Below are 18,164 nucleotides of genomic sequence, written 5' to 3'. Positions count from 1 at the left end.
CTCCTCCCACCCCCCCTCTCTCCTCCCACCCCCCCTCTCTCCTCCCACCCCCCCTCTCTCCTCCCACCCCCCTCTCTCCTCCCACCCCCCTCTCTCCTCCCACCCCCCTCTCTCCTCCCACCCCCCCTCTCTCCTCCCACCCCCCCTCTCTCCTCCCACCCCCCCTCTCTCCTCCCACCCCCCCTCTCTCCTCCCACCCCCCCTCTCTCCTCCCACCCCCCCTCTCTCCTCCCACCCCCCCTCTCTCCTCCCACCCCCCCTCTCTCCTCCCACCCCCCCTCTCTCCCTCCCACCCCCCCTCTCTCCTCCCACCCCCCCTCTCTCCTCCCACCCCCCCTCTCTCCTCCCACCCCCCCTCTCTCCTCCCACCCCCCCTCTCTCCTCCCACCCCCCCTCTCTCCTCCCACCCCCCCTCTCTCCTCCCACCCCCCCTCTCTCCTCCCACCCCCCCTCTCTCCTCCCACCCCCCCTCTCTCCTCCCACCCCCCCTCTCTCCTCCCACCCCCCCTCTCTCCTCCCACCCCCCCTCTCTCCTCCCACCCCCCCTCTCTCCTCCCACCCCCCCTCTCTCCTCCCACCCCCCCTCTCTCCTCCCACCCCCCCTCTCTCCTCCCACCCCCCCTCTCTCCTCCCACCCCCCCTCTCTCCTCCCACCCCCCCTCTCTCCTCCCACCCCTCTCTTCTCCTTCACCCCCCTCTCTTCTCCTTCACCCCCCTCTCTTTCTCCTTCACCCCCCCTCTCTTTCTCCTTCACCCCCCTCTCTTTCTCCTTCACCCCCCTCTCTTTCTCCTTCACCCCCCCTCTCTTTCTCCTTCACCCCCCCTCTCTTTCTCCTTCACCCCCTCTCTTTCTCCTTCACCCCCCTCTCTTTCTCCTTCACCCCCCTCTCTTTCTCCTTCACCCCCCTCTCTTCTCCTTCACCCCCCTCTTTCTCCTTCACCCCCTCCCCTCTTTCTCCTTCACCCCCCCCTCTTTCTCCTTCACCCCCCCCTCTTTCTCCTTCACCCCCCTCCTCTTTCTCCTTCACCCACCCCCCCTCTCTCCTTCACCCCCCCCCCCCTCTCTCCTTCACCCCCCCCCTCTCTCTTCTTCACCCCGGTGCTGCAGTAGGTGAGTAGAAATATTTTTTTATTTATTGAGTGATTTTTTTCATTTAAAAAAATTGGTTGATTTATTGGTTGATTTGTTGATTTATTTATCATTTATTATTGATGATGGCTCTTTATTTGTAAAATAATGTTTGTAAACTTCCCTTCCTCCCCCGCCCCCCCCCATCTCTCGTTCCCTACGCCTGATTTATAAGTGTCGGCATAGTTTTTCTGAGCGTACAAAAATCTACACTTATTCCATTCTAAATTAGTTTGGAGTAAGTTTTCGCTGCCTAAACTTGCAAAACAGGCCTAAGTGGCCGGACGCGCCCCCTTTTGGAAAAAAAAAATGCCGAGAATTGCAATTTCTAAGATACTCCATTCTAAACAAGTTGCTCCAAAAAAATAGGAGCACTCAGGCTGAAACTTGACCCCAGTGAGAGGGAGATAGAAGAGCAATTATGTTGGCAAATTTCTGAGAAGTGCAAAAACTATAGGGCAGTAATAGTCGGGGATTTCAACTATCCTGATATTAACTGGGACAACATCAGTGTGAAGGGTGTAGAGGGTGCGGAATTCCTAAAATGCATTAAAGAGAACTTTTTTAGTCGGTATGTAACAAGCCCAACATGGGGGGGGGCGGTTCTGGGTTTCGTTTTGGGGAATGAAGCTGGGCAGGTGGAAGGGGTATCAGTGGGAGAGCATTTATGTGCTAGTGATCATAATTCAGTTAGATTTAAGGTAGTTATGGAAAAGGACAAGGTTAGACCAGGAATAAAAGTTCTCAATTGGGGAAAGGCCAACTTTGCTAGCCGAGATGTGATTTAGCCACAGTGGACTGGAAACAGCTACTTAAAGGTAAATCAGTGTCCGAGCAGTGGGAGGCATTCAAGGAGGAGATCTGGAGGGTTCAGGACAAGTATGTGTCCTTAAAGAAAAAGGGTGGGACTGACAAATCTAGAGTCTTCTGGATGTCTCGGGACATTCAGGGTAGGATTAAAAAAAAAAAGAGAAGCTTATGACAGATACCGAGGGCTAAATACTGCAGAATCTCTCGGAGTATACAAAGTCCAGGGCTGCAATTAAAAGGGATATTAGGAATGCTAAGAGAGAGTATTGAAAAATTATTGGCAAGTAAAATCAAGGAAAACCCAAAGATGTTTTACAAATATACTAAGAGTCAGAGGATAACTAAAGAAAGGGCAGGGCCTATTCGAGACCATGAGGGTAATCTGTGTGTGGAGGCGGAAGATGTGAGTATGGTTCTTAATGAATACTTTGCATCTGTTTTCACAAAGGAAAGGGGCAATGCAGAGACTGCTATCAGGGAGGAGTGTGATATTCTGGATGAAATAAGCAGAGAGAGAGAGGAGGTATTAAGAGGTTTAGCAGCTTTGAAAGTGGATAAGTCCACAGGCTCAGATGAAATGTATCCCAATCTGTTAAGCGAAGCAAAAGAGGAAATAGCAGAGGCTCTGACCATCGTTTTCCAATCCTCTCTGGCTTCAGCTGTGGTGCCAGAGGACTGGAGGACGGCTAATGTAGTACCTTTGTTTAAGAAGTGAGAAAGAGATAGACCAAGTAATTACAGGCCTGTCAGCCTAACCTCAGTGGTGGGAAAATTATTGGAAAAATCCTGAAGGCAGGGTCAATAGAAAGATGTGGATTAATCAGGTACAGTCAGCCCGGATTTGTTAAGGGAAACATAGACACATAGAAAATAGGTGCAGGAGTAGGCCATTCAGCCCTTCTAGCCTGCACCGCCATTCAATGAGTTCATGGCTGAACATGCAACTTCAGTATCCCATTCCTGCTTTCTCGCCATACACCTTGATCCCCCTAGTAGTAAGGACTTCATCTAACTCCTTTTTGAATATATTTCGTGAATTGGCCTCAACAACTCTCTGCGGTAGAGAATTCCACAGGTTCACCACTCTCTGGGTGAAGAAGTTTCTCCTCATCTCGGTCCTAAATGACTTACCCCTTATCCTTAGACTGTGACCCCTGGTTCTAGACTTCCCCAACATTGGGAACATTCTTCCTGCATCTAACCTGTCTAAACCCGTCAGAATTTTAAACGTTTCTATGAGATTCCCTCTCATTCTTCTGAATTCCAGTGAACACAAGCCCAGTTGATCCATTCTTTCTTGATATGTCAGTCCCGCCATCCCGGGAATCAGTCTGGTGAATCTTTGCTGCAATAGCAAGAATGTCCTTCCTCAAGTTAGGAGACCAAAACTGTACACAATACTCCAGGTGTGGCCTCACCAAGGCCCTGTACAACTGTAGTAACACCTCCCTGCCCCTGTACTCAAATCCCCTCGCTATGAAGGCCAACATGCCATTTGCTTTCTTAACTGCCTGCTGTACCTGCATGCCAACCTTCAATGACTGATGTACCATGACACCCAGGTCTCGTTGCACCTCCCCTTTTCCTAATCTGTCACCATTCAGATAATAGTCTGTCTCTCTGTTTTTACCACCAAAGTGGATAACCTCACATTTATCCACATTATACTTCATCTGCCATACATTTGCCCACTCACCTAACCTATCCAAGTCGCTCTGCAGCCTCCTAGCATCCTCCTCGCAGCTCACACTGCCACCCAACTTAGTGTCATCCGCAAATTTGGAGATACTACATTTAATCCCCTCGTCTAAATCATTAATGTACAATGTAAACAGCTGGGGCCCCAGCACAGAACCTTGCGGTACCCCCACAAGTCACTGCCTGCCATTCTGAAAAGTACCTATTTACTCCTACTCTTTGCTTCCTGTCTGCCAACCAGTTCTCAATCCATGTCAGCACACTATCCCCAATCCCATGTGCTTTAACTTTGCACATTAATCTCTTGTGTGGGACCTTGTCGAAAGCCTTCTGAAAGTCCAAATACACCACATCAACTGGTTCTCCCTTGTCCACTCTACTGGAAACATCCTCAGTCTGTCTGACTGAGGATGTTTCCAGTGGAAGGTCGTGTCTGACTAACGTGATTGAATTTATTGAGGAGGTAACCAAGAGGGTCGATGAGGGCAGTGCCTATGATGTAATGTATATGGATGGATTTTAGCAAGGCTTTTGATAAGGTTCCACATGGCAGACTGGTCACGAAAGTAAGAGCCCATGGGATCCAGGGCAAAGTGGCAAGTTGGATCCAAATTTGGTTCAGAGGCAGAAAGCAAAGTGTAATGGTTGATGGGTGTTTTTGTGACTGGAAGGATGTATCCAGTGGGATCCCTTGCTTTTTGTGGTAAACATCAATGATCTAGACTTGAATATCGCAGGTATGGTTAAGAAGTTTGCAGATGATACAAAAATAGGCTGTGTGGTTGATAATGAAGAAGAAAGCTACGGACTGCAGGAGGATATCAATCAATGGGTCAGGTGGGTAGAACAGTGGCAAATGGAATTCAATACAGAGAAGTGTGAGGTGATGCATTTGAGGAGGACTAATAAGGCAAGGGAATACACATTAAATGGTAGGACACTGAGAAGTGTAGAGGAACAAAAGGACCTTGGCGTGCAGGTTCACAGATCCCTGAAGGTAGCAGGCCAGGTAGATAAGGTGGTTAAGAAGGTCTACGGAATACTTGCCTTTATTGGCCAAGGTATCGGTGCGGGGCGCGGGGTGTGCAGGGATCTGGGTGGGGTCGGGGGAGTGGGGGACGGGGACAGTGTGCAGGTGTGGGATGTGTTGGGGTGGGGGGAGTGAGGATGGGAGACGGAGAGCGGTGTGGGGATACGGGCTGAGGGCTGACGATGTACGCGGGGTTGCAGGCCCACTTGCCCGGCTGCAGCTGGCAGGAGGTACGGGACGGGGAGCGCGGCGGGGCGCGGGGACGTTGTCGGGTGTGGGGGGAGCGGGGACGGTGTGGGGGTACGGCCTGTGGGCTGACTCTGTGCTCTGGGTTGCAGGCCCACTTGCCCTACTACAGCTGGCAGGAGGTGCAGGCGCGCATTATCCAGATCCAGAAGGAACATCAGATCTGCATTCACAAGAAGGAGCTGAGTGAGCTGGATATCTATCACCGCATCCTGCGCTTCAAGAACTACACGGTGGCCATGATCAACAAGTCACTGCTGCCAATCCGCTTCCACGCCCCCTTCCTCGGGGAGGTGGTCTTCTACACCCGGGGCTTGAAGTATAACTTTGAGCTGATCTTCCTGTGGGGACCAGGCTCCCTGTTCCAGAACGAGTGGAGTTTGAAGCCCGAGTACAAGCGGGCGGGGAATCGCTTGGAGCTGGCAGAGAAGCTGAGCTCCCGCATCCTGTGGATTGGCATCACCAACCTGCTGCTGTGCCCCGTCATCCTGATCTGGCAGATCCTCTACGCTTTCTTCAGCTACACCGAGATCATCAAGCGGGAGCCGGGCAGCCTGGGAGCGCGCTGCTGGTCACTGTATGGCCGCTGTTACTTGCGGCACTTCAACGAACTGGACCACGAGCTGCAATCCCGGCTCAGTAAGGGCTACAAGGCTGCCTCCAAATACATGAACTGTTTCCTGTCCCCCCTGCTCACCGTGCTGGCCAAGAACCTCGCCTTCTTCGCCGGCTCCATCCTGGCCGTGCTCATCGCCCTCACCGTGTACGATGAGGACGTTCTCGCCGTAGAACACGTGCTGACCACAATCACTCTCCTCGGCCTCGCCATCACCGTGTGTAGGTGAGGATCCTGGGGAGCGCCGCGCTGCCGAAGGGGTGGGACTGAGGGAGCGCCGCGCTGTCGGAGGGGCGGTACTGAGGGAGCGCTGCGCTGTCGGAGGGGCAGTACTGAGGGAGCACTGCGCTGTCGGAGGGGCGCTACTGAGGGAGCGCTGCGCTGTCGGAGGGGCAGTACTGAGGGAGCTTGCGCTGTCGGAGGGACAGTACTGAGGGAGAGGCGCGCTGTTGGAGGGGCAGTACTGAGGGAGCAGCGCGTTGTCGGAGGGGAAGACCTGAGGGAGCGCCGCGCTGTCGGAGGGGCAGTACTGAGGGAGCGCTGCGCTGTCGGACGGGCAGTACTGAGGGAGCGCTGCGCTGTCGGAGGGACAGTACTGAGGGAGAGGCGTGCTGTTGGAGGGGCAGTACTGAGGGAGCAGCGCGTTGTCGGAGGGGAAGACCTGAGGGAGCGCTGCGCTGTCGGAGGGGCGGTACTGAGGGAGAGGCGCGCTGTTGGAGGGGCAGTACTGAGGGAGCAGCGCGTTGTCGGAGGGGAAGACCTGAGGGAGCGCTGCACTGTCGGAGGGGCAGAACTGAGGGAGTGCTGCACTGTCGGAGGGGCAATACTGAGGGAATGCCGCATTGTAGGAGGTGCCGTCTGTCGGATGAGACTATAAATGGAGGCCATGTCTGGCCTATCCGGTGGATGTAAGATATACTACAGCAATATTGGAAGAAGAGCAGCAGAGTTTTCCCTGGTGTCTCTTTTTTTTTTTACCAACAAACGGCACAAATTGGCCGTGGAGGTTTAGTGTCGGTTCATGCTGATTTTTCCCTTGTTTATAGAAACAGAGAAATTAGGTGCAGGAGTAGGCCATTCGGCCCTTCGAGCCTGCACCACCATTCAGTAAGATCATGGCTGATCATTCCCTCAGTACCCCTTTCCCGCTTTCTCTCCATACCCCTTGATCCCTTTAGCTGTAAGGGCCATATCCAACTCCCTCTTGAATATATCCAATGAACTGGCATCAACAACTCTCTGCGGTAGAGAATTCGACAGGTTAACAACTCTGAGTGAAAAAGTTTCTCCTCATCTCGGTCCTAAATGGTTTACCCCTTATCCTTAGACTGTGTCCCCTGGTTCTGGACTTGCCCAACATCGGGAAGATTCTTCCTGCATCTAACCTGTCCAGTCCCGTCATAATTTTATATGTTTCCATGAGATCCCCTCTCATCCTTCTAAACTCCAGTGAATACAGGCCCAGTCGATCCAGTCTCTCCTCATATGTCAGCCTTGCTATCCCGGGAATCAGTCTGGTGAACCTTCGCTGCACTCCCTCAATAGCAAGAACGTCCTTCCTCAGATTAGGAGACCAAAACTGAACACAATATTCCAGGTGAGGCCTCACCAAGGCCCTGTACAACTACAGTATGACCTCCCTGCTCCTATACTCAAATCCCCTAGCTATGAAGGCCAACATACCATTTGCCGCCTTCACCACCTGCTGTACCTGCATGCCAACTTTCAATGACTGATGAACCATGACACTCAGGTCTCGTTGCACCTCTCCTTTTCCTAATCTGCCTTCATTCAGGTAATATTCTGCCTTCCTGTTTTTGCCACCAAAGTGGATAACCTCACATTTATCCACATTATACTGCATCTGCCATGCATTTGCCCACTCACCTAACCTGTCCAAGTCACCCTGCAGCCTCTTGGCATCCTCCTCACAGCTCACACCGCCACACATCTTAGTGTCATCTGCAAACTTGGAGATATTACATTCAATTCTTTCATCCAAATCATTGATGTATATTATAAATAGCTCGGGTCCCAGCACTGAGCCCTGCGGCACTCCAGTAGTCACTGCCTGCCATTCTGAAAAGGACCCGTTTATCCCGACTCTCTGCTTCCTGTACATTACTCCCAATACCATGTGCTTTAATTTTGCACACCAATCTCTTGTGTGGGACCTTGTCAAAAGCCTCTTGAATGTCCAAAAACACCACATCCACTGGTTCTCCCTTGTCCACTCTACTAGTTACATCCTCAAAAAAATTCTAGAAGATTTGTCAAGCATGATTTCCCTTTCATAAATCCATGCTGACTTGTCACTGCTTTCCATATGCGCTGCTATTTCATCTTTAATAATTGATTCGAACATTTTCCCCACTACTGATGTCAGGCTAACCGGTCTATTATTACCCGTTTTCTCTCTCCCTCCTTTTTTAAAAAGTGGTGTTACATTAGCTACCCTCCAGTCCATAGGAATTGATCCAGAGTCAATAGACTGTTGGAAAATGATCACCAATGCACCCACTATTTCCAGGGCCACTTCCTTAAGTAGTCTGGGATGCAGTCTATCAGGCTCCTGGGATTTATCGGCCTTCAATCCCGTCAATTTCCCTAACACAATTTCCCGCCTAATAAGGATTTCCTTCAGTTCCTCCTTCTCACTAGACCCTCGGTCCCCTAGTATTTCCGGAAGGTTATTTGTGACTTCCTTCGTGAAGACAGAACCAAAGTATTTGTTCAATTGGTCTGCCATTTCTTTGTTCCCCATTATAAATTCACCTGAATCTGACTGCAAGGGACCTATGTTTGTCTTCACTAATCTTTTTCTCTTCACATATCTATAGAAGCTTTTGCAGTCAATTTTTATGTTCCCAGCAAGCTTCCTCTCATACTCTATTTTCCCACTCTTAATTAAACACTTTGTCCTCATCAGCTGGATTCTAAATTTCACCCAGTCCTCAGTTTTGCTGCTTTTTCTGGCCAATTTATATGCCTCTTCCTTGGATTTAACACTATCCCTAATTTCCCTTGTTACCCACGGTTGAGCCACCTTCCCTATTTTATTTTTACTCCAGACAGGGATATACAATTGTTGTAGTTCATCCATGTGATCTTTAAATGTTTGCCATTGCCTATCCACCGTCAATCCTTTAAGTATCATTTGCCAGTCTATTCTAGTCAGTTCACATCTCATACCATCGAAGTTACCTTTCCTTAAGTTCAGGACCCTAGTCTCTGAATTAACTGTGTCACTCTCCATCTTAATAAAGAATTCTACCATATTATGGTCACTCTACCCCAAGGGGCCTTGCACAACAAGATTGCTAATTAGTCCTTTCTCATTACACATCACCCAGTCTAGGATGGCCAGCTCTCTAGTTGGTTCCTCGACATATTGGTCTAGAAAATCATCCCTAAAACACTCCAGGAAATCCTCCTCCACCGTATTGCTACCAGCTTGGTTCGCCCAATCTACGTGTAGATTAAAGTCGCCCATGATAACTGCTGTACCTTTATTGCCTGCGTCCCTAATTTCTTATGTTGACATTCTTTCTCTTGTTCAGGTGTTTTATCCCAGACAAGCACATGGTGTTCTGCCCGGAGCAGTTGCTGAGGGTCATTCTGTCCCACATCCACTACATGCCTGATCACTGGCAGGGCACTGCCCACCGCTTCGAGACCAGGGACGAGTTCGCTCAGCTCTTCCAGTACAAAGCTGTAAGGACCTCTTGTGTGTCGTTTGGTTCCAGGTTCCAGGATCTCTGAGCCTGAGTTGCAGCTCACACATCGACCAGCCCCACTGAGGGAGGGTCACTGGGCTGGGCCACATTCTGCAGCGATCATGTGGCCAATCCGCTGAATGGGGCCACATTGAGGCTTTCGGAGAGTGTGTGCCCAGTGTGGTGAGTACTGGCCCTGACCCCTGGTGTATCAGTGTGTGCCCTGTGTGGTGAGCACTGGCCCTGACCCCTGGTGTATCAGTGTGTGCCCAGTGTGGTGAGCACTGGCCCTGACCCCTGGTGTATCAGTGTGTGCCCAGTGTGGTGAGCACTGGCCCCCCCCTGGTGTATCAGTGTGTGCCCAGTGTGGTGAGCAATGGCTCCCCCTGGTGTATCAGTGTGTGCCCAGTGTGGTGAGCACTTGCCCCCCTGGTGTATCAGTGTGTGCCCAGTGTGGTGAGCACTTGCCCCCCTGGTGTATCAGTGTGTGCCCAGTGTGGTGAGCACTGGCCCTGACCCCTGGTGTATCAGTGTGTGCCCAGTGTGGTGAGCACTTGTCCCCCTGGTGTATCAGTGTGTGCCCAGTGTGGTGAGCACTTGACGCCTGGTGTATCAGTGTGTGCCCAATGTGGTGAGCACTGGCCCCCCCCTGGTGTATCAGTATGTGCCCAGTGTGGTGAGTACTGGCCCTGACCCCTGGTGTATCAGTGTGTGCCCAGTGTGGTGAGCACTGGCCCCCCCTGGTGTATCAGTGTGTGCCCAGTGTGGTGAGCACTTGCCCTCCTGGTGTATCAGTGTGTGCCCAGTGTGGTGAGCACTGGCCCCCCCTGGTGTATCAGTGTGTGCCCAGTGTGGTGAGCACTTGCCCCCCTGGTGTATCAGTGTGTGCCCAGTGTGGTGAGCACTGGCCCCCCCTGGTGTATCAGTGTGTGCCCAGTGTGGTGAGCACTTGCCCCCCTGGTGTATCAGTGTGTGCCCAGTGTGGTGAGCACTTGCCCCCCCTGGTGTATCAGTGTGTGCCCAGTGTGGTGAGCACTTGCCCCCCTGGTGTATCAGTGTGTGCCCAGTGTGGTGAGCACTTGCCCCCCTGGTGTATCAGTGTGTGCCCAGTGTGGTGAGCACTTGACGCCTGGTGTACCAGTGTGTGCCCAGTGTGGTGAGCACTGGCCCTGACCCCTGGTGTATCAGTGTGTGCCCAGTGTGGTGAGCACTGGCCCTGACCCCCTGGTGTATCAGTGTGTGCCCAGTGTGGTGAGCAATGGCCCCCCTGGTGTATCAGTGTGTGCCCAGTGTGGTTATCAGTGTGTGCCCAGTGTGGTGAGCACTGGCCCCCCTGGTGTATCAGTGTGTGCCCAGTGTGGTGAGCACTGGCCCTGAGTCATTGGAATATAAGAAATAGGAGCCGGAGTAGGCCATACGGTCCCTCGAGCCTGCTCCGCCATTTAATACGATGATGGCTGATCCGATCATGGACTCGGGTCCACTTCCCTGCCCGCTCCCCATAACGTCGTATTCCCTTATTGGTTAAGAAACTATCTATTTCTGTCTTAAATTTATTCAATGACCCAGCTTCCACAGCTCTCTGAGGCAGCGAATTCCACAGATTTACAACCCTCAGAGAAGAAATCCCTCCTCATCTCAGTTTTAAATGGGCAGTCCCATATTCAAAGATTATGCCCCCTAGTTCTAGTCTCCCCTGTCAATGGACTCCTGGTGTATCAGTGTGTGCCCAGTGTGGTGAGCACTGGCCAGACCCTTGGTGTGTCACTCCCACTCCCTGCCCGAGTACACAGTACCACGTGCAAACTTCGAATATCTCCCCCCCCCCCCCCCCCCCGTATCGGGGATTACACTGGGGCACCCCCCCCCTGTATCGGGGATTACGCTGGGGCCCCCCCCGTATCAGGGATTACGCTGGGCCCCCCCCCGTATCGGGATTACGTTGGGGCCCCCCCCCCCGTATCGGGGATTACGCTGGGCCCCCCCCGTATCGGGGATTACACTGGGCCCCCCCCCCCCGTATCGGGGATTACGCTGGGCCCCCCCCGTATCGGGGATTACACTGGGGCACCCCCCCCCTGTATCGGGGATTACGCTGGGGCCCCCCCCGTATCAGGGATTACGCTGGGCCCCCCCCCGTATCGGGATTACGTTGGGGCCCCCCCCCCCCCGTATCGGGGATTACGCTGGGCCCCCCCCGTATCGGGGATTACACTGGGCCCCCCCCCCCGTATCGGGGATTATGTTGGGGGGCCCCCCCCCTGTATCGGGGATTACACTGGGGCACCCCCATCCCCCTGTATCGGGGATTACGTTGGGGGCCCCCCCCCCCCGTATCGGGGATTACGCTGCCCCCCCCCGTATCGGGGATTACGCTGGGGCGCCCCCCCGTATCAGGGATTACGCTGCCCCCCCCCGTATCGAGGATTACGCTGGGCCCCCCCCTCCGTATCGGGGATTACGCTGGGGCCCCCCCCGTATCGGGGATTGCGCTGCCCCCCCCCCCCCCCCCGTATCGGGGATTGCGCTGGGGCCCCCCCCCGTATCGGGGATTACACTGGGCCCCCCTCCCCCGTATCGGGGATTACGCTGCCCCCCCCCCCCGTATCGGGGATTGCGCTGGGCCCCCCCCCCGTATCGGGGATTGCGCTGGGCCCCCCCCCCCGTATCGGGGATTACGCTGCCCCCACCCACCCCCCCCCCCCCGTAACGGGGATTACGCTGGGGCATCCCCCCGTAACGGGGATTACGCTGCCCCCCCCGTATCGAGGATTACGCTGGGCCCCCCCCCCTCCGTATCGGGATTACGCTGCCCCCCCCCCGTATCGGGGATTACGTTGGGGCGCCCCCCCGTATCGGGATTACGCTGCCCCCCCCCGTATCGAGGATTACGCTGGGGCCCCCCCGTATCGGGGATTGCGTTGCCCCCCTCCCCCGTATCGGGATTGCGCTGGGGCCCCCCCCGTATCGGGGATTACGCTGGGGCCCCCCCCGTATCGGGGATTGCGCTGCCCCCCCCCCCCCCCCCCCCGTATCGGGGATTGCGCTGGGGCCCCCCCCCGTATCGGGGATTACACTGGGCCCCCCCCCCGTATCGGGGATTACACTGGGCCCCCCCCGTATCGGGGATTGCGCTGGGCCCCCCCCCGTATCGGGGATTACGCTGCCCCCCCCCCCCCCCCCGTATCGGGGATTACGCTGCCCCACCCCCACCCCCGTAACGGGGATTACACTGGGCCCCCCCCCCCGTATCGGGGATTACGCTGGGGGCCCCCCCCCCCGTAACGGGGATTACACTGGGGGCCCCCCCCGTATCGGGGATTACACTGGGCCCCCCCCCCCCCCGTATCGGGGATTACGCTGGGGGCCCCCCCCCGTATCGGGGATTACGCTGGGCCCCCCCCCGTATCGGGGATTACACTGGGCCCCCCCCCCCCCGTATCGGGGATTACACTGGCCCCCCCCCCCCGTATCGGGGATTACACTGGGGCCCCCCCCGTATCGGGGATTACACTGCCCCCCCCCGTATCGGGGATTACACTGCCCCCCCCGTATCGGGGATTACGCTGCCCCCCCCCCCCCGTATCGGGGATTACACTGGCCCCCCCCCCCCCGTATCGGGGATTACGCTGGGGCACCCCCCCCCGTATCGGGGATTAAGCTGCCCCCCCCCCCGTATCGGGGATTACACTGGCCCCCCCCCCCCCCCCCCCCCGTATCGGGGATTACCTGGGGCACCCCCCCCTCGTATCGGGGATTACGCTGGGCCCCCCCCCCGTATCGGGGATTACGCTGGGGCCCCCCCCCCCCCCCCCCCCGTATCGGGGATTACACTGGGCCCCCCCCCGTATCGGGGATTACGCTTGCCCCCCCCCCCTGTATCGGGGATTACGCTGCCCCCCCCCCCCCCCGTATCGGGAATTACGCTTCCCCCCCCCCGTATCGGGGATTACGCTGGGCCCCCCCGTATCGGGATTACGCTGGGGCCCCCCCGTATCGGGGATTACGCTCCCCCCCCCCCCACCCCGTATCGGGATTACGCTGGGCCCCCCCCCGTATCGGGATTACACTGCCTCCCCCCGGATCGGGGATTACGCTGGGCCCCCCCCCGTATCGGGGATTACACTGCCTCCCCCGGATCGGGGATTACGCTGGGCCCCTCCCCCCGTATCGAGGATTACGCTGCCCCCCGTATCGGGGATTACGCTGCCCCCCCCCACCCTGTATCGGGGATTACGCTGGGGCCCCCCCCGTATCGGGGATTACGCTGCCCCCCCCCCCCCCACCCTGCATCGGGGATTACGCTGGGCCCCCCCACTGTATCGGGGATTACGCTGGGCCCCCCCGTATCGGGGATTACGCTGGGCCCCCCCACTGTATCGGGGATTACACTGGGCCCCCCCCCCCCGTATCGGGGATTATGCTGGGGCCCTCCCGTATCGGGGATTACACTGCCCCCCCCCCCCCCCCCGTATCGGGGATTACGCTGGGGCCCCCCCCGTATTGGGGATTACGCTGCCCCCCTCCCCCCCCGTATCAGGGATTACGCTGCCCCCCCCCCCCCCCGTATCGGGGATTACGCTGCCCCCCCCCCCGTATCGGGGATTACGCTGCCCCCCCCCGTATCGGGGATTACGCTGCCTCCCCCCCGTATCGGGGATTACGCTGCCCCCCCCCCGTATCGCGGATTACGCTGGGCCCCCCCCCCGTATCGGGGATTACACTGGGTCCCCCCCTCCCCGTATCGGGGATTACGCTGGGGCCCCCCCCCGTATCGGGGATTACACTGCCCCTCCCCCCCCCTGTATCGGGGATTATGGGCCCCCCCGTATCGGGGATTATGGGACCCCCCCCCTGTATCGGGGATTATGGGTCCCCCTGTATCGGGGATTATGGGCCCCCCCCTGTATCGGGGATTATGGCCCCCCCCTGTATCGGGGATTATGGGCCCCCCCTGTATCAGGGATTAGACGGGAAGTTGGGCCCTGGATGATCCCGCCCCCACCCCCCTGCCCAGTGGTGCTAATTCCCACTGTGGCTTCTCTTGCAGAGGGTTTGATCGGTGTCCACATGGAGTGTGGGGCTGGGCACCATGGTGATCCGTGCCCTATCCGACGGGGCCAGGGAGGGCGTGTGCTTCTCGGGGCCTGTGGCTGAAGGGACCCCGACCAAGTTCTCCCCTGAGGTCCATCAGCTTCTGTCTTCTCTCCACAGGCCTTCATCTTGGAGGAGCTACTCAGCCCCATCATCACTCCCTTCATCCCTCATCTGCTGCCTGAGGAGGAAGTCCCTCGAGATCGTCGACTTCTTCCGCAACTTCACCGTGGAGGTGGTGGGAGTCGGAGACACCTGCTCCTTCGCCCAGATGGACGTCCGGCAGCATGGACACCCTGCAGTAAGTGACCCAGCCGACCCCGATCTCTGACCCCCCCCCCCCCCCAGGACCCCGATCTCTGACCCCCCCCAGGACCCCGGCCTTCTGACCCCCCCGGACCCTGACCTCTGCCCCTTCTGACCCCCTGACCTCTGAACCCCCCCACCCACCCCCGATCTCTGTCCCTCCCCCCGGATCCCCACCTCTGACACCCCCCCCCCCAGAATCCGACCTCTGACCCTGATCCGAGACCCTAGCATGGATTGAGGATTGGTTAACCGTCAGAAAGCAGAGAGTAGGAATAAACGGGTCATTTTGGGGTTGGCGGGCTGTAACTAGTGGGGTGCCGCAAGGATCGGTGCTGGGACCCCAGCTATTCACAATCTATATCGATGATTTGGATGAGGAGACCGAGTGTACTGTAAAGAAGTTTGCAAACCGTAGAGGTGGGAAAGTAAGTTGAGGAGGATGCAAATAGATGCAGACAGGTTATGTGAGTGGGCAAGAACATGGCAGATGGAGAAATATGAAGTTATCCACTTTGGTGGGAAAAATAGAAAAACAGAGTATTTTTTAAATGGTGAGAGATTGGGAAATGTTGGTGTTCAGAGGGACCTGGGTGTCCTTGTACACCAGTCACTGAAAGTTAACATGCAGGTACAATAAACATTTAGGAAAGCAAATGGTATGTTGGCCTTTATTACAAGAGGATTTGAGTATAAGAGTAAAGACGTCTTACTGCAATTATATCGGGCCCTGGTGAGACCACACCTGGAGTATTGTGTACAGGTTTGGTCTCCTTACCTGAGGAAGGATATACTTGCCATAGAGAGAGTGCAACGAAGGTTCACCAGACTGATTCCTGGGATGGGGGGGGATTGTCCTATGAGGAGCGATTGAACAGAGGGGCCTACATTCTCTAGAGTTTAGAAGAATGCGAGGTGATCTCATTGAAACATACAACCATTCTTACAGGACTTGACAGGGTAGATGCAGGGAGGATGTTTCCCCCCGGGGCTGGGGAGTCTAGAACCAGGGGTCACAGTCTCAGGATAAGGGGTCGGCCATTTAGGACTGAGATGAGGAGAAACTTCTTCACTCAGAGGGTGGCGAATCTTTGGAATTCTCTGCCCCAGAGGGCTGTGGAGGCTCAGTCCTTGAGTATATTCAAGACAGAGATCAACAGATTTTTGAATATTAAGGGAATCCAGGGACATGGGGACAGTGCAGGAAAGTGGAGTTGAGGTCGAAGATCAGCCATGATCTTATTGAATGGCGGAGCAGGCTCGAGAGATCGAATGATCTACTCCTGCTCCTATTTCTTAATGTTATTATGCAACGCCTTGATTTTAAAATTCTCATCCTTGTTTTCAAGTCCTCCATGGCCTCACCCTGCCTATCACTGCCGCACTACCCTCCGAGATCTCTGCGCTCCTCCAAGTCTGGCCTCTTGACCATCCCTGATTTTAATCACTCTACCATTGGTGGCCGTACCTTCATCTGCCTGGGCCCCAAGCTCTGGTATTCACTCCCTAAACCTTTCTGCCTCTTTCCTCCTTTAAGACGCTATCTCTTTGACCGAGCTTTTGGTCACCTGTCACGAATATTTCCTTTTGTGGCTCGATGTCAAATTTTGTTTGATAATTGTTCCTGTGAAGCGATTCGGGATGTTTTACTGTTGAAGGAAGTTGTTGCTGATTGTGACATTGTGTGTTACCTCTCAGTGGTTCTCTGGCGGTAAGACCGAGGCCTCCATCTACCAGCAGGCCGAGGACGGCAAGACAGAACTCTCCCTCATGCACTTCGCCATCACAAACCCGCGTTGGCAACCTCCCCAGACAGCACTGCCTTCATCAGCCAGCTCAAGGACAAGGTGAACCGGGACAAGGGCGCAGTGATCGGGGTCCCCAGCTTCCTCCCAGAGAACGGCCTCTTCACATCGCTACAGTCCGTGCTGTCCGAGTCCGAGGTAAGGGAGCTGCAGGTCCGCACCGGGGGCAGGGCGCCGGGGCAGGGCCTCGTCCCACAGGGCACCGGGGTGGGGCAGGGCCCGGCCCGCAGGGCCCGGTCCCACAGGGCGCCGGAGTGGGGGGAGGGCCCGGTCCCACAGGGCACCAGGGGAGGAAGGGCCCGGTCCCACAGGGCGGGCCCCGGGGGCAGGGACAGGGCCCGGTCCCACAGGGCGGGCCCTGGGGGCAGGGCCCAGGGCACTGGGCAAAGAGCCCAGTCCCACAGGGCAAGGCCCAGGGTGAAGAGGGGGAAGTGTCCATGGGCAGGGGTATGAGTACGATTTCTAACCGTGAGGCATTAATGTGTTGCAGCCTCACAGTCTGATCGCCAACCTGATGGCGGGCCCCCCGTCACTGGCGTACCACAGAGGCCGAGACGGACCCTCGGAGCCAGCATCCTCGCTGCGATCCTTCTCTCCAGGGCAGAGCGGCCAGAATGCCCCCACCAGTCTCCACAACTCCCTCCTGCGGACCGAGGCCGGGAGGACCGTGGCCGGATCAGGGTACGGACACACCTCGCCCTGGCTGGGCACTGGGGCTCTTGTGGTTCAAGGGCGGGGTGGGAGGGTGGGGCGAGGGAGCAAAGAGTAGGGATCGGGTGGTGGGGAGGGGAGTGTTTGGGAAGGATGTGGGGAGGGGTGTCGGGAAGGGTGGGAGGGGGGTGATGGGGAAGGAACAGAGAGCGGGGAGGGAGGCTGTCGTGATGGGGAGGGACTGGGTGGGTGGTGGGGGGAGGGACTGGGTGGTGGGGAGGGAGAGTGTTGGGTAGGGGAGATCGGGATGAGAGTGGGCAGGGTGGGGAGGGGTGGTCATGGAGTTGGGGAGGGGGGTGCTGTAGAAGTGAGCGGGGATCCCGAAGTCTGATACTTGGGGGGTGTTAGAGGCAAATTTGGGGTGAGCACGGAAAGGGGTGGCCAAGGAGGGGGAGTTTGGGGTTCGGGATGATTGTGTGAGAGAGGCAAGTCGGAGTGACCAGGGAGGAGTTCAGCAGTCGGAGATGGTCAGTTCAAGGGGAGTAGCTGAGGGTGGATTGGAGACAGGGTGAGGAGGTGTGTGGGACAGAAGTGGAGGGGGTGCAGGTGTGTCAGAATAACTGTCTTTGAGACGAATGTACAGAGCACTATTTGTCCTTGGGTTGTGAGCGTCGCTGGCAAGGCTGGCATTTATTGCCCGTCCCTAATTGCCCCTGGAGAAGATGGTGGTGGGTTGCACCGCTGCAGTCCGTGTGGTGAAGGTGCTCCCACAGCGCTGTTAGGGAGTAGATTATTGACCCAGCGACGATCAAGGGAACTGAGGAACCTTGGTTGAGAATCGGCAAGGGTGGCGATGAGGCAATATCCAGATTTGGTGAAGGTCTCCCATGGGTTAACAGTGGGGTATCAGGGCCGCGTTGCCACCCCCGAATGACTGTCCTGTAAGCGGGGCGAGGGGGAGCGGGGCAGGGGGCAGGAGGGGGGGGGGAGCGGGGCAAGGGGCAGGAGGGGCGGGTAGCGGGGCAAGGGGCAGGAGGGGGGGCGGTAGCGGGGCAGGGGCAGG

General features: G+C 56.4%; 1 protein-coding gene across 1 annotated transcript; it reads left to right on the top strand.

Annotated features, from left to right (window-relative positions):
- Positions 1–4,849: 4,849 nt before the first annotated feature.
- On the top strand, positions 4,850–17,131 carry LOC139249587 (autophagy-related protein 9A-like; the record flags this gene model as incomplete). Its single annotated transcript, XM_070872526.1, is given in 8 exon segments — positions 4,850–4,897; positions 5,006–5,754; positions 9,090–9,243; positions 14,460–14,507; positions 14,509–14,640; positions 16,344–16,455; positions 16,458–16,588; positions 16,941–17,131. Coding segments are annotated over 8 exon segments (1,565 nt in total), but the record flags the coding sequence as incomplete, so codon positions are not given.
- Between the last annotated feature and the right edge of the window lie 1,033 nt (positions 17,132–18,164).

The sequence above is a fragment of the Pristiophorus japonicus genome, unplaced genomic scaffold (assembly GCF_044704955.1).
Source record: "Pristiophorus japonicus isolate sPriJap1 unplaced genomic scaffold, sPriJap1.hap1 HAP1_SCAFFOLD_3275, whole genome shotgun sequence".
Lineage (NCBI taxonomy): Eukaryota > Metazoa > Chordata > Chondrichthyes > Pristiophoridae > Pristiophorus > Pristiophorus japonicus.
The sequence above is the reverse complement of the archived record's forward strand: the minus strand, read 5'-3'. Positions and strand labels throughout refer to the sequence as shown.